The 14,472-nt window shown below is 41.3% G+C and overlaps 1 protein-coding gene across 3 annotated transcripts in view; it reads right to left on the bottom strand.

Annotated features, from left to right (window-relative positions):
* PRMT8 (protein arginine methyltransferase 8) overlaps positions 1–14,472 on the bottom strand; it is a 76,065-nt gene that overhangs the window by 17,414 nt on the left and 44,179 nt on the right. For all 3 annotated transcript variants that reach the window (XR_013945480.1, XM_080577362.1, XM_080577361.1), the window contains exons 4-6: positions 6,991–7,054; positions 1,688–1,830; positions 1,211–1,298 (exon numbers count right to left, since the gene is read on the bottom strand). Coding sequence is in view for 2 of the 3 variants with exons in the window: in XM_080577362.1 (XP_080433488.1) it covers positions 1,211–1,298; positions 1,688–1,830; positions 6,991–7,054 (295 nt within the window). In the remaining variant the exon portion in view is untranslated. The remainder of the gene's footprint in view (positions 1–1,210; positions 1,299–1,687; positions 1,831–6,990; positions 7,055–14,472) is intronic.

Below are 14,472 nucleotides of genomic sequence, written 5' to 3'. Positions count from 1 at the left end.
TCTCTGCTACCATAGAAAGATAGAAAAAAATCAGATTCATTTCAGGTAAAGAGGAATAATAAAGTTTCAGCAAGGAAAATTCTGACTAGACATTCACAATGTTTGCTCCTGAATGTGCTTCAGCATTAGCACAAGTGCCCAGAGAAGTTATGGAAGCCTTATCACTGGATTCTGCAGGACAGGCTTTGGAGTGACCTGACTTGAATTTGAAATCTGGTGTGCTTTGAGCAGAAGGCTGGACTAGATGACCTCTACAGGTCAATTAACGCATGAGTTATTCAATGAAACTTAAAGGGAAAAGAAAAAAACAAAACAAAACAAAAACAACAACAACAAAAAACACATTTTAAATGTAAATGAAATGTGAATTTTATGCTTTTGTGAATTAAAAGCAAAAAAATTTATAATTTTTTTTTCACATCAAAGTGAACGGAATATTCTGACCCTTATTTTTCATTTTAAAATTCTCACGTATTGTGTTTTAAAAACCATTACATGTTTTTTCTTCTTGACAAGCTTATTATTGAGATATAATTTATTCTAAGGTTATTTCATAACCTTTACAATTTAATTGCATCTTATTAATTATTCTGTTGTTCTTGTTATTTTAAATACAAAAAATTCAGCACCTGAATGGCAAGAATTCTCTTTTTGATAGTGTTCACTACCAAAGGGGTGATAGTTTTAAACTAAAAGATGGTAGATTTACTTCCATCCCTGGAGGTATTCAAGGCCAGGCTGGATGGGGCCTTGGCCAACCTGATCTAGTGGGAGGTGTCCCTGCCCATGGCCTGGGCAGTAGGAATTAGATGATCTTTAAGGTCTCTTCCAACACAAATCATTCTATGACTCTAACTTTAATGGCAATTATGTGGGATGATATATTTACTAAAACAACAACAAAACTAAACCTCCTAAAATACACATTGTAAAATACATGTAGAGGTATCAGTATAACTCTAAATAAGGTCTACATCATTTATTCACATATCTTCCGTTTGTGTGCTTTAAATTACTGAAAGTTTCCCAGATTTATCACAAGGTTAGAGTTTTCTTAATTTTTATGTTTATATTGGGATTCTGGCCCGGTTAGTATGATTTCTTGGCTTTTGCAAAACTTTGTCATTGAAGAGATTAAATCAGGCCACTGTAAGTCAAATATTTCAGTGAAATAACAATAGAAAGTGTTTATTGTTAGGCATGTACTCACAGTGAATTTTGAAGTCCTTGTACTGTCTGTCTTCAATTGCTACCACGTACAAAGCAGCTCGGTCTGGAAACATTAGCCCTCCTGGTTTCTGTTGATGAATTGTGGGGAAATGGATCTCGTAATCTATTCACCTGACAAAGACATCACATTTTGAACTGCACATACGAAAAACAGACAAGCACCCCTTGCATGCCTTTACTGTTTTCCTTCAGATTGTCACATCAGCTTTAATCTCAGCAATTCTTGCAGCCTGTGGCAATGTCATTAGATAGTGTCTATATGAATTACATCAGCAGTCAATCAAAACCAAATCTCTTTTACTGAGATTCCCTTTGTTAATCTCTTTGTTAAAGCCTAGGAAATTGCATTTGGAGATGTAATTGTCTCTTGTTATGGGGACAGTAGCAGAGGAAGGCTTGTAGTCAGAAAATAAGTGCTGATTGTTCCAGAAAGGAGCATAACATGCAAAGCACCTACCAGCCACTTGTCTCGTGCGAAGATGACTGTGTTTAACATTGACTCATAGAAAAGACAGTAACCCATCCACTCGCTGATGATGATGTCTACTTTATCCACAGGTAATTCAACTTCTTCCACTTTACCTTTAAATATTGTGATTACTGAAAAAAGAATCCAAAGAAATATGTTTCACATAATAAAACACCTGACTTTCTTGCTGGTGAATGACAGGTTGACCTTTTCAAAATCATTCTGTTCTTGAATGCCTGTAGATTAGGGGTGACCTCATGTGACTCAAAGGATTTATACACTAAAGCTCTCTGCAGTAAGTACAATAAACACAAGTTTTAGCATCAGTATAAGAGGAAAAAAAAAAAAAGCCCATAGATCAAAAACAACAGAAACAACAGAAAAATGAGGCCTTACCTGGTTTACCTGCATGATCTCATTTTACATGCCCTATGGAATTTAGTAGATTTCTAGATTACTAACTATTTAATGCAAAAATTCCACCTAGAATCCTTTAAACATTCTTGTAGGGTTACACATTCATGATCTCATTGTTGAGATATTAGAGATTTATGGAACTAGAACGTAATTATCATCTGCTTTTCAAATGTTATACTGGCTTCATAATGAGAGAACTGAGGCTTATTACATGAATTCTGGGGGCTGACTCAACTGAGAAAAGTCAAATTCAGCCTGACAGTATGCAATCAAGAAAACTTGTACAAACATGTTTCTGTAATTAAAAATGATTTTACTTTCTCTCTGCTTCATTATTTCATCTTTTATAACATACTGGTGTTCTCAGTCTGAATCTTCTCTCCAGTTTAGACATGGATGGCTTTCCACAGTTACCTAATGGGACTTCTAGAAAACATTGCTGCCAAATGTTCTGTCAACATATGAGTTTCAAGGAATTCAAAAAGCTTGACAGAAGTTTGATGTAACATAGTATCAGATTCTCAGAAACAATATATAACACAGCTCATTAAATTAATGGCAATACTGTAAACTACTTACATTAGAGTGGGGATGTTGCAAAAGTAGATCGACAGTCTATTAGCAGAACTAGTTTATAATAGTAGATATTTTACTTAAAGGAAAATTAAATACCAGTCTATATGTAGTTCACGTATAACAAATAATTTCCTGATAGGATCACTACACAATTCACCATTCTTGAAATTTTTGGATATATTTCAAAATATTTTCAAAATTATTCCAAATTCTCTAGAAAAAAATAATTTTCAGCTTATGTTCATCTGCTATTTATGTTGTTTGTTGCAGTGGACAAAATCTCATGGTGTTGTATTCTTCCTTCACAAAGTAACTGATGTGCTTTAAGTCTAGAAATAAAAATGCGAAGTGAAAATTTTACTTTCACTTACTATTGGACAGAATGACTGTATAACTCTTAATAACTGGTAATTTTTATTGATGGCAATTTTTATTGCTGAAAGTGCTCAACATTCAATTTGGGGTATATGAAGATACTTTCATTTAGCTAGAACTAGGTTAGCTGTTTGACCGTGGGAGTGTAGGCTGAGTGATTTTTAGAACATAACTGAGGAAAAAATGAGGTTTCATTTTGCCAAAATACATGCAGTATTGGTATTACTCTAACCATATGTGACTACTTTATTTGCAAACAAACTTTTAATCCAAAATAGCCCTCTAAGAAGTTGGGAAGTTCTGATTCAGACTGGTAACACAAAGTATCAGCTGATGAGAGGACTCTTTTTTCTGTTCTTTTTCAGACTGGAAAAGAACACAGTTCTCATTTCCATTCTCTAAACTCCTTCCTTTTGCAATTAGTAGTTCAATAGTTCATCTGTTGTATTGCAGACTCTTCATGTTTATAAGGTTCAGTCATTCTCTTTAGTTCTCTTTTCTCCTGAAAGAATTATTCTGGAGTCAATTTTAGCACTGTTAACAGCTGCCAGTGTAACACACCTGCAGACTTTGAAGCCATCTGTTAATACCTAGAACAGCCACAGTGTGAGCAGCAGCAAGACCAGTTCCTTCCACCTCCCTTTACTTCAAGGAATCATCACAAAACACCATGTGGGAACAAATTGTGCTGTCCCCAGCTGTATTGCATCTGTTCTGGAAACAGCAGTTTTTTTCTTGTTTCAACCCCTTTTCCTGAATCTGCATTTTTTATCAACAAATAGGTGGAAAAAAGGAAAAATTGCCATGAGCAATAATATCCTTTGGGTCAGTACTGCTAACATTAATATGAATGTGAATGTGTGTCAGTGTAAAATGTGTAAATTAGCCAGTGTCCTGCCACAGGAGAGTAGTCTCTGCTTCTTTATTCACACTTTCAAGGACTTGCTGCTGTTTAAATGAGGAAGAATGCCTGGAAAAAGTATGGACAAAGAAGCAGAGATAAATGCCATGTGAAACTTCTGGAGCACACTGGACCCTTCTTGGAACAAATTAAACTCACTAAACCAGAATTAAACTCACTAAACCAGAGAGCTGAATCTGACAATGGAGCGGTCTACTAGACGACAGTGCCAGCACAATGTAAACCACAAGTAAGCGTAGGAAGGAAAGGGGAGTAGGAGACGGAGGACTTCTTCCTTTAAGCACAGGTGAGCTGAGGTGTTTCTCATTTCATTATAGCCTTACAACTTTGGACTGTATAGAAACAGTTACATCAGCAAAGATTCAGCTGTTTTATAATTGTTTCAGACTACTGATTCTTGGGATCAGTCTATCCATACTATAGAAAATCAAACCAAATACTTTGTAAGGGAGAATTACAGAGTCACAGATTATATTAGGTCTGGATCTATCACTAAATTTCAGATGTGTCTGCTTGTGAATTGGAACGTTGTCCATTCATGCTTTTCCCACAGAGGAAATTTATGTTGGTCATCTGTTCTTCAGAAATAAAACTAAAAATATATTTGACCCAATCTTCTGAAGTCAGAATTAAATAACTGAAGTGATCTGAAAAGTCAATTGTACCATAGGTTAGATTTTCTAAAATTCCATTTCCTTTCATAATGAATTTACCCTAAGGTCCTGCTCCAAGCATCAAGAAACTTTTTTTTTTTTTTGAAAACTCACTGTTTGAATATATGCACAATTCTTGTAGAGAATCAGCAAAACAAGAATGCTTTATGAATATATATGTTTATGTGCACACTGAGATCAATTCTTTCTAGACTGACAATTCTGTCTGAATTGTTAACAATTCAAAACTGTCATGGTCAAGTTCTATACAATGTATTCTGTTACTATGTCCCTTCACGTGCAATTCCTGGTGCTGGAAATCTAAACTAACACAAATTAATTTATGGTATGCTGGTTTATGTGGCAAGGGTTTGATAGCAAGGGGACTACAAAGGTGGCCTCTTTGAAAAGAGTCCAGAAGCTGCCCCATGTTAGATAAGAGCCAGTTCCAGCCAGCTCCAAAAGGGACCTGCTGCTGGCCAGAGCCAAGCCAATGAGAGACACCAGTTACACCTCTGTGAGAGCAGATTTAAGAAAGGGAAAAAGCTGCTGCAGGACAGCAGCTGGGAGAGAGGAGTGAGAAATAACCCTGCAGACACCAAGGTCAGTGCAGAAGGAGATGGAGGAGGTGCTCCAGGTGACAGAGCAGAAGTTCCCGTGGCCTGTGGAGAGGCCCATGGTGAAGCAGGCTGTCCCCCTGCAGCCCATGGAGTACCATGGCGGAGCAGATTTCCATGCTGCAGTCCATGTGTGGAGCAGGTGGATCAGGCCTGAAGGAGTCTGCAGCCCATGGACAGCCTCTGCAGCAGCAGACTCCTGGTTGGAACTGATGCCTATGGTGAGAAGCCCATGCAGGAGCAGGTGATCTGGTGGAACTGCTGCCCATGGGTAACCCATAGCCTGCTCCTGAAAGACTGCACCCCATGGTATGGACTTATATTGGAGCAGTTCTTGAAGAGCTGCTCTTTGTGGGAAGCCCATGCAGGATCAGTTTAGGAAGGACTGCATCCTGTGGAAGGGTCCCCATGCTGGAGCAAGGGCAGAGAGTGACTGTGAAGGAGTGGTGGAGGCAAAGCATTAGGGACAGATTGCAGCCTCCATTCCAGCCCCCAACTGGAATCTGCTCTGCACTACAGGTGCAGACTAATCAAGCTGAGGTTTGACATTGTTTCAGTGCCTTCTCCCTATTGTGGAGGAGAACATTTTCCAGACCTTTGCATCCTTCTTTTTGTGAGCCAGCTCTTACATACACTGTCTGCCTTATTATGTACCATGTCACTGTGATGTTCTTTGTGTGTTTTTTTTTTTTTTTCCACACCATTTGAATACACATGATGTATGAGAAACTCTCTTCCCAAACAGCTACTTGTTAGTCAGAAACTGGCAGTGATAGCAATAAAAATTAGGGCAGATCTAAAACAGAACAGGAAACTAGTCCTGAACGAGCACTTGCACAGCACCAGCATGGACACAGCTAAGAGGAGAGGAAAATGATACAGCCCAGCTAGTTGTAACCTGCTTTGCTCTGAAGAAAAGACAAGCTTCTCTAAAAAAATCCTTTAAACAAGAACTGTGTCACAACCTCAGTTAAAAAAGCCAGGTTTCTTCAGGTTCTTACAAAGAGATCTTGTGTGTTGTGATTTGAAGAACTGAAGATATGAAATAGAGCTGGTTGGAGATTTTTTTTTTTTTGTTCAGAGTTTTCAATAGGTTGGGGGACATTTTAATATTTTTAAAAACTTGAAATATTTCCACATCTCTGGGAAATTCAACAGGTTCCTTTCAAGAAAGAAAAAAAATTCAATGATATCATTAATGTGAGAATTGATTATTTTGATTTGTGTTTGTGTATTTCAATAAGTTTTTTTCTTTTCTTTTAAATATCTATTTTGTAAGTCAGAAGTAACTCTGGTAAATCTGTATTGATTTGGAATACTTTTTGTTCATAACATCATTTAAATTTCAGTTTATGAAAGTGCATGTGTGTATGCATCTTGATTCCATTTATGAAATAAGGTGGAATTGAAATGGCAGATTTCATTTGAAAAGGGAATTCTGATGCTTGTTCAGCTCTAGTACGCAATCTTCTGACTGCTTTGCTAAATCAAACAGCTGGTAAGTCCCACTTACATCTGTTGTCTGTGAGCCTAGAAGTAAATGTAGAAGTAACTCCTCCTGTGAGGATTTGTTATAGTGCCTAGAATGAGTTTGTTTTCTTTTGTATTTATATAAATACATAATACAAAACTACCATTTATATATTAAGCATACAACATAAACAAGACAGAAAAAGTGAAAAACATTATCTCTTTTTTCTCCTAAAAAAATTATTTTTATATGTTCCTTACTGTTGTCCAAGTGGTTGGCCTTGATAATTTTTTCTGAGTAGTCAGATATACTTGAACATTCAATCTAGAAAAGAAAGAAGAAAAGCAAGAGAAAAGGTAATTGTGTTACAGACATCAGATATATGAATAGAATCAAAATCTACTGAAGGCAGCAGAGCCTGTACAGAGTGTGCAACTACTGATAAAGAGTAAATCAGATCTGTGTGTGCAGTATCATGATCAATTATACCTTAATATTTAAACAAAAGCTTGTATATGAGTTAAATTGACTCACATAGAAAGGATTGTTTTTAAAACTTGAAATGTGGAAAAAAGAGCTCCTAACTACAAGATTATATAACTTATAAATAACATTGTTTAATTTATTCCCAGTACCTCACAATATTATCCCCCCTTCAAAATCTGCTGAATCAATTAGCATGGTCATCTATTTCCTCATATATTTGAAAACAAAATACATTCAAACGTTGTGAATAATGTTAAAAAACAAACCATGACAATAATGGTCTGTTTCAAAGAGAACTTCTTTCAACCATGAAAATCTGTATTTGTCAACGCATGCTATCAAAAAAGAAGTCAGAAATTTTACACAGAAGAAATTATGGATATTATTGTATTTACAAAACCATCCAGATCTACGTCTTTTCTTATGACCAATTTTGTGCTTTTAGTAGGAAAGGAATTACAAAGTACCTCCCAGTTAAAGATTTGCCCTTAAATTTGAGCCCTAGCAAAAGAGCCCATGTTTGCAAAGACTTTTGGTATCTTAGAGAAATGTTGCATTCCTTGAATCTCACTTTTTTTTTTTTTTTTGTCTCTTTTGGGTCAAAATTGCTGATAGTTGCCTAATCAATTCCTAATTTAGCTCTTTCAAATTTGACCTTCACCTTAAACTATTAATAACACTTCGTATAATCTTTGTCTATCATTTCCCTATGGCAATATCAAATAGAATTCTGTTATCTCATGGAAGTGTTTTTTATGTTCAGGGATTTTCAGTTATCTTCTAAAAGTCAAACTGTGCTTGACCTCTTTGCTGGCACTCATGAATGGCATGACAGCAAATGGAAGGACACACAAATCCCCTATTCTTTTTATATAGCCCAGGAAACAGATAGTCATAATATCAATCCTTGTCCCCATGGGAACATGATCATTATTTTTGCTTAGTTTGCTTGTGGATGTAAACCACTCCTTAAGTTGTCTGACTCAATAGCCTGAACATAAACTAAAGTTGGCATATAGAAGGGACCGTCAGAAGGCCAGTCCAGGAAGAAGTCTGTCAGGAAGGGAAGAAACCCCTTTGGGAGAACCCTGTCCTTTTCCTACATCCAGCTTCTTCTTCCCATACAGTAAACTGTATGTTAAATGAAGAATGTAGCCACCTTATCCAACTGCTCCAGGCCAAGACCACTCCTGCCCTGCTGTCTGGGGGCCTAGAGACTCTGCCCAGACTGAGGCACGTGTCTGCTGCTTTCTCCTTGCAGGTTCAACCTGAGCACATACCCCAGTAGCACAGCTGAGTACATAGCCAGAGACACACAGCCATGTAGATAGAGACAGGTCATGGACATGACTTGTCTCACAGGCTGCCCCTGCCAAGTGCTGCCTTCAACAACACTTCCACACAGTACTCACATAAAGCATAGACAGCTAAGTCCCCTTCTTTCTCTTTGGCTGTTAGAATAGAATTTCATTACTGCAGGCACACACACAAGCCCACGCTACTCACTAGTTAGTCCAGCTTAAAGTTTGGTAGTTAATACACACAAAGCCCACATATACCAGGTCTGGGCAAGATACAAGCTTTCAACTCCCTGCTCAGCAGCAGGCTTCAGGCACAAGGGCGGTGACCACTATTCCACCCTGCACTCACTTTGCTCGTGTTCCAGTAGTTGGTCTTGGGAACAGTCAATGCTCCTGCTCCAAGGGCTGGTAGTAAAAGACCCCCACTTGCTCCTGTAGCTGATGCTAGGACCCCGCTTGCTCCAGTAGCAGACACCACAGGCTGAGGGCACCTACACCCCTGGTCAGACTCCAGTAGCTGGCACTAACTTCCACTCACCCACACACAGGTCTCACCAGGAACTGGTACTGAGGCCCCTGCACTTGGTCCAGCAGCTGGCACCACTGGCCAGGGGTGCCTGTTCCCCCAGTCTGACTACAGTAGCAGGCACCAGTCATCACTAACACAGACACAAAGGTCTTGCCTGTAGCTGGCACATAGTTCTTGCAGCAAACATACACACAGGAGAGACAATGGGAATATTCAGAGAGAGAGTTAAGAAAAGATTTAATGAGAAAATATAAGAAGGACAGGCTGCAGTGATCAGGTGCAGGGCTGACGCAAACAAATATACTGACGAATTCTGTTTTACCTATGACTTGTCCTTACATACCCTTTTCTACCTATCCCCCTTCTTTGTCCCTTTGGCCCCACCTTCCTCTGCACACCTCAAGTGGTTTGCAAAGTTCTGCAGCTTCCCACTCCGCTCCCAGGCTGACCCCTTCCTGGTTCCCACTTTTATCAGTTGCAAAATGTAGGTTGAACTTCCTGGAAGTGGTGCCTGGACATTGATAGCTCATCAGCCAGTGTGATGGGGAGCTTTGTTTATTGTCATTATCTCCATTTTGCTTTGTTAGGTCAGCAATTTTCGTTATTGTTCCCCCTTCTTTTTCTTATTATTATCCTGCTTTAGAGGTCCTCGGTCCAAAACCTTGCTTGCATCAACATTCCCACGTTTGGTCTCTTTCCTCATCAATCAGTACTACTGACCAGGTTTGTTTCTGGTTGTTGTCTCCCAGCTTATAAATCCTCAAACAGATAACCCTGAGGGAATAAATAGTCTCACATGCCCTCATCAATTAGTGTGACTGAACAGACTTTGCTCCCACCACTGCTTCCCTTTCTTATTAACCATAATTGCATCAGAAAAGGCCCTTGACCAGACCCCTTGAAGGAACACTCTCCTTCTACATACCCTTACACTGTATAGACTAAAAGCTTTGTCCATACCTACTGCCACTATAACACACTCACTTTTCCTATCTGTGTTCACATCTGTCCATTGACCATTCTTTTGGCTTTTTTTTGGGATGATTCTTAAATAACACGTGGGTATGTATGGGTTTGGGGTTGGCTTTCCAAACTTTCAAGAGAAAAGGTTGCAAAGGAATCAAAAATTCTATTTCATCAGTGGTTGCAAGATTCAGAAAATTAGCATAATTCCCAAAGAAGCAAAATCATCCCGCCGCCCCACCCCAAAAAAGGTCAAAAAACAAGGCTCAAATGCTCCAGGAAGGCAGATACATTTCAGAAAATAAACTTGCTTTAGGATGGTCAAAGATGTTAATCTGTATTTTGACTTGGGCTTTATACTGTGGTACTTTTTTTTTTTTTTTTAAGGAACTCAGAACAAGAAAATACTTAATTCTGTAGGTGAAAAAATAGGAAAATAGCTCAGCTTTTTCAGCTTTTTCCCTGGTTCTCTTTCAACTCAATGATCTGCTTAAGTCTGTCAAATTTTGCAGAGCATTTGGATTTTATGAATGCTGTGTGTTCCAATAAAACATCTGTTTCTACAACTGTGTCTAGTTCATTGTGTGTATATTCACTCCTACTTTCAGTTTATTTTTCAGACATTAGTATAATGCTGTGACTATCTCCTCCTACTGAATCTTCTTCTGATACAGTTACCACATTGCCAGATTTCTTTTTCCCCTGGGTTGTGTCCTCACCACCACCTTTTTATCTAAATCAGTTAACGTCCACTGTGTACCTTGGTTTCATGTATCATTTTAACTCCTTATTACCAATACCGTCTTGTTTGTCTGAAAGTAACATAGAATTTGGATAGTTCTACTGCAGTGACTGGTCTGAATTTTGTATGACTAAATGCAGAAGATGAGCTAGGGTTTCAAGGGATAATTGAACTTATTTTTTCATCCATCGCTTCCCATTCCCAACCATGAACAGACATGCCAATCATATCTCTACATGTCCTACAACAGCTCCCCAGTTAGATGAACATCATCGTAGGTTCTGCTTTTATCACAGAATCATAGAATCATTCACATTGGAAAAGACCTCTAGGATCATCTAGTCCAACCTTTAACTTAGTACTAAAGGTCACACACCACGAAACCATGCTACTAAGTTCTAAATCTACACGTTTCTTGAAGACCTTCAGGGATAGTGACTTAACCACTTCCCTGGGCAGGGTGGCATGGGTGATACTGTTGTGGGTGTCTATTACAGGCCACCAGACCAGGATGAGGAAGTTGATGAGGCCTTCTACGGGCCACTGATAGCAGCCTCGCAATCACAGGCCCTGGTTATTGTGGGAGATTTTAACTGCCCTGATGTTTGCTGGAAGGCCTACTCAGCCAGCCATTCACAGTCCAGGAGGTTCCTCCAGTGCACTGATAACTTCCTGATGCAAATGGTGGATGAGCCAACTACGAGAGGAGTGTTGTTGGATCTTATTCTCACCACCACCCCCTCCTCTACCACCTCCTCTTCCTCCACCACCTCCTCTTCCTCCACCACCTCCTCCTCCTCCACCACCACCTCCTCCTCCTCCACCACCTCCTCCTCCTCCACAACCTCCTCCTCCTCCACTACCTCCTCCTCCTCCACCACCTCCTTCTCCTCCACAATTCTCCTTCTGTCACCAGCATTGCACACCGGTGTCTGCTGTGTTCTCACCTCTGCAGTTGAACAGCAGATACCCTCACTCCTTTCAGAGCATACAGGGAGCTTTATAAAGACCTAAAGGCATAACATTGTACTGAAAAGACCTCTATGTAACAAAAACAAACAAACAAACAAACAAACAAACAAACAAAAACCCACAACCCACAGAGTCAGTGAGATTGCAAGGACAATCAGTACAAGAAGGACATCGAGGCCCTGGAGTGTGTCCAGAGAAGGGCTACAAAGCTGGTGAACGGCCTTGAACACAAGTCCTGTGAGGAGCAGCTCAGAGAACTGGAGTTGTTTAGTCTGGAGAAGAAGAGGCTCAGCGGAGGCCTGGTTGCTCTCTCCAACGACCTGAAAGGAAGGTGTGGGGAGCTGGGGGTCGGTCTCTTCTCCCAGGTAACTAGTGAAAGGATTAGAGGGAATGGCCTCACGTTGCATCTGGGGAGGTTTAGGTTAGAAATTAGGAGACATTTCTTCTTAGAAGGAGTAGTCAGGCACTGGAACGGCTTGCCCAGAGAGCTGGTGGAGTCAATATTCCTGGGGGAGTTCAAGGAAAGGTTGGGCCTGGCACTTACAGACACGGTTTAGTGGGTGACATTGGTAATAGGGTGACAGTTATACCGGATGAACTTGGAGGTCTCTTCCAACCTTAATGATTCTATGATTCCTCCACCTCCTCTACCACCACCTCCTCCTCCTCCACCATCTTCTCCTCCTCCACCACCACCTCCTTCTCCACCACCATCTTCTCCTCCTCCACCACCACCTCCTTCTCCACCACCACCTCCTCCTCCACCACCACCTCCTCCACCACCATCTTCTCCTCCACCTCCACCTCCGCCACCACCACCACCACCATCACCTCATCCTCCTCCACCATCACCACCACCGCCGCCACCGCCACCACCACCACCACCTCCTCCTCTGCCACTGCCTCTGCCACCAGCTGCAGCACCATCTGCCATCTCCCCTCTGCAACACTCTGTCCCACTGCCCCCCTTTGGCCCTTATATAGGGAGGAGAAGCCATACCCACTATTGATGACAAGCCAGTTGCAAAACAGCTGACAATCGCTAGCCAGCCAATCAGGGGACAGGCAACGCATCACAGAGGGTCAGGAAGATGCTAGAACCAGCCAGCTGCTGCCTTACAGGGCCACAGTGCCATGGTCCTGCTGGGTGACAAATGGAACTAGAACTATGTGAGTTGGTTGTAGCTGGGTTTTGCACCAGTGGGGCAGCGCAATAGCAGTGGTGAAGACCGGGAGACCTCCCACCCCCTTAGTGAAATCGATGTGCTCCGCTCTCTCCCTTAAGTGCCTGTACACCAATGCATGTCGCTTGGGGAATAAGCAGGAGGAATTAGAAATCCGTGTTCAGTCAGGAAATTATGACCTACCGGCAATTACAGAGACATGGTGGGACAGCTCACATGACTGGAATGTGGTCATGGTTGGCTATGTCCTTCTCAGGAAAGACAGACCAGCAAGGTGAGGTGGCGGAATAGCTTTTTGCGTGAAAGAGCATCTACGTTGTAATGAGTACTGTCCAGGAGTGGATGAGGAGTGAGTTGAGAGTCTGTGGGTGAGAATTAAGGGACAGCCTGGCATGGGGGATACTGTTGTAGGTGTCTATTACAGGCCACCAGATCAGGATGAGGAAGTTGATGAGGCCTTCTACAGACAGCTGACAACAGCCTCACGAACACAGGCACTGGTTATTGTGGGGGATTATAACTACCCTGACATTTGCTGGAAGGCCTACTCAGCCAGCCATCCACAGCCCAGGAGGTTCCCTCAGTGTATTGATGATAACTTCCTGATGCAAATGGTGGAAGTGCCAACTAGGAGAGGAGCGATGCTGGGTCTTATTCTTCACTAACAAGGAGGGACTGGTTGAAGTTGTGAAGGTTGAGGGCAGCCTTGGTTGCACTGACCATGAGATGGTGGAGTTTAGTATCTCATGTGGCAGGAACAGAGTACCAAGCAGAATTGCAACCCTGGACTTCAGTAGGTCTGACTTTGGCCTTTTCAAGCATTTGCTAGGGGAAATCCCATGGGACAAGGTACTTGAAGGAAAAGGAGCCCAAGATAGCTGGTTAGCGTTCAAGGACTGCTTCTTCCGAGCTCAAGAACAGGGCATCCCAGCAGGTAGGAAGTCAGGAAAGAGAGCCAGGAGACCTGCATGGTTAAACAGGGAACTTCTGGGCAAACTCAAGTGGAAGAGGGGAGTTTACAGATCATGGAAGGAGGGGCTGGCTACTTGGGAGGAATATAAGACTTGTCAGAGGATGTAGGGAGGCAACTAGGAAAGCTAAGGACTCCTTAGAATTAAACCTTGCAAGAGAGGTCAAGGACAACACAAAGGGCTTTTTCAAATACACTGCAGATAAAACTGACATTAGAGGCAATGTAGGCCCACTGATGAATGAGGTGGGTGCCCTGGTGACAGAAGATACAGGGAAGGCAGAGTTATTGAATGCCTTCTTTGTCTCTGTCTATACTGCTGGAGGCTTTCCTGAGGAGCCCTGTACCCCTGAGGCCCCAGAGAAAGTCAGGATAAAGGAGGAGTTTGCCTCAGTTGATGAGGAATGGGTTAAGGACCAATTAAGCAATCTGGACATCCATAAATCCATGGATCCTGATGAGATGCACCCAAGGGTGCTGAGGGAGCTGGTGGAAGTCATTGCTAGGCCACTCTCCATCATCTTTAGAAAGTTGTGGGGAAAAGGAGAGGTGCCTGAAGAATGGAGGAAAGCAAATATCAACCCGGTCTTCAAAA

The sequence above is a fragment of the Anser brachyrhynchus genome (assembly GCF_964034855.1).
Source record: "Anser brachyrhynchus genome assembly, chromosome: 1".
In the NCBI taxonomy this organism is placed as follows: domain Eukaryota; kingdom Metazoa; phylum Chordata; class Aves; order Anseriformes; family Anatidae; genus Anser; species Anser brachyrhynchus.
Note: the sequence above shows the minus strand (reverse complement) of the source record. Positions and strands in the feature narration are given on the sequence as shown.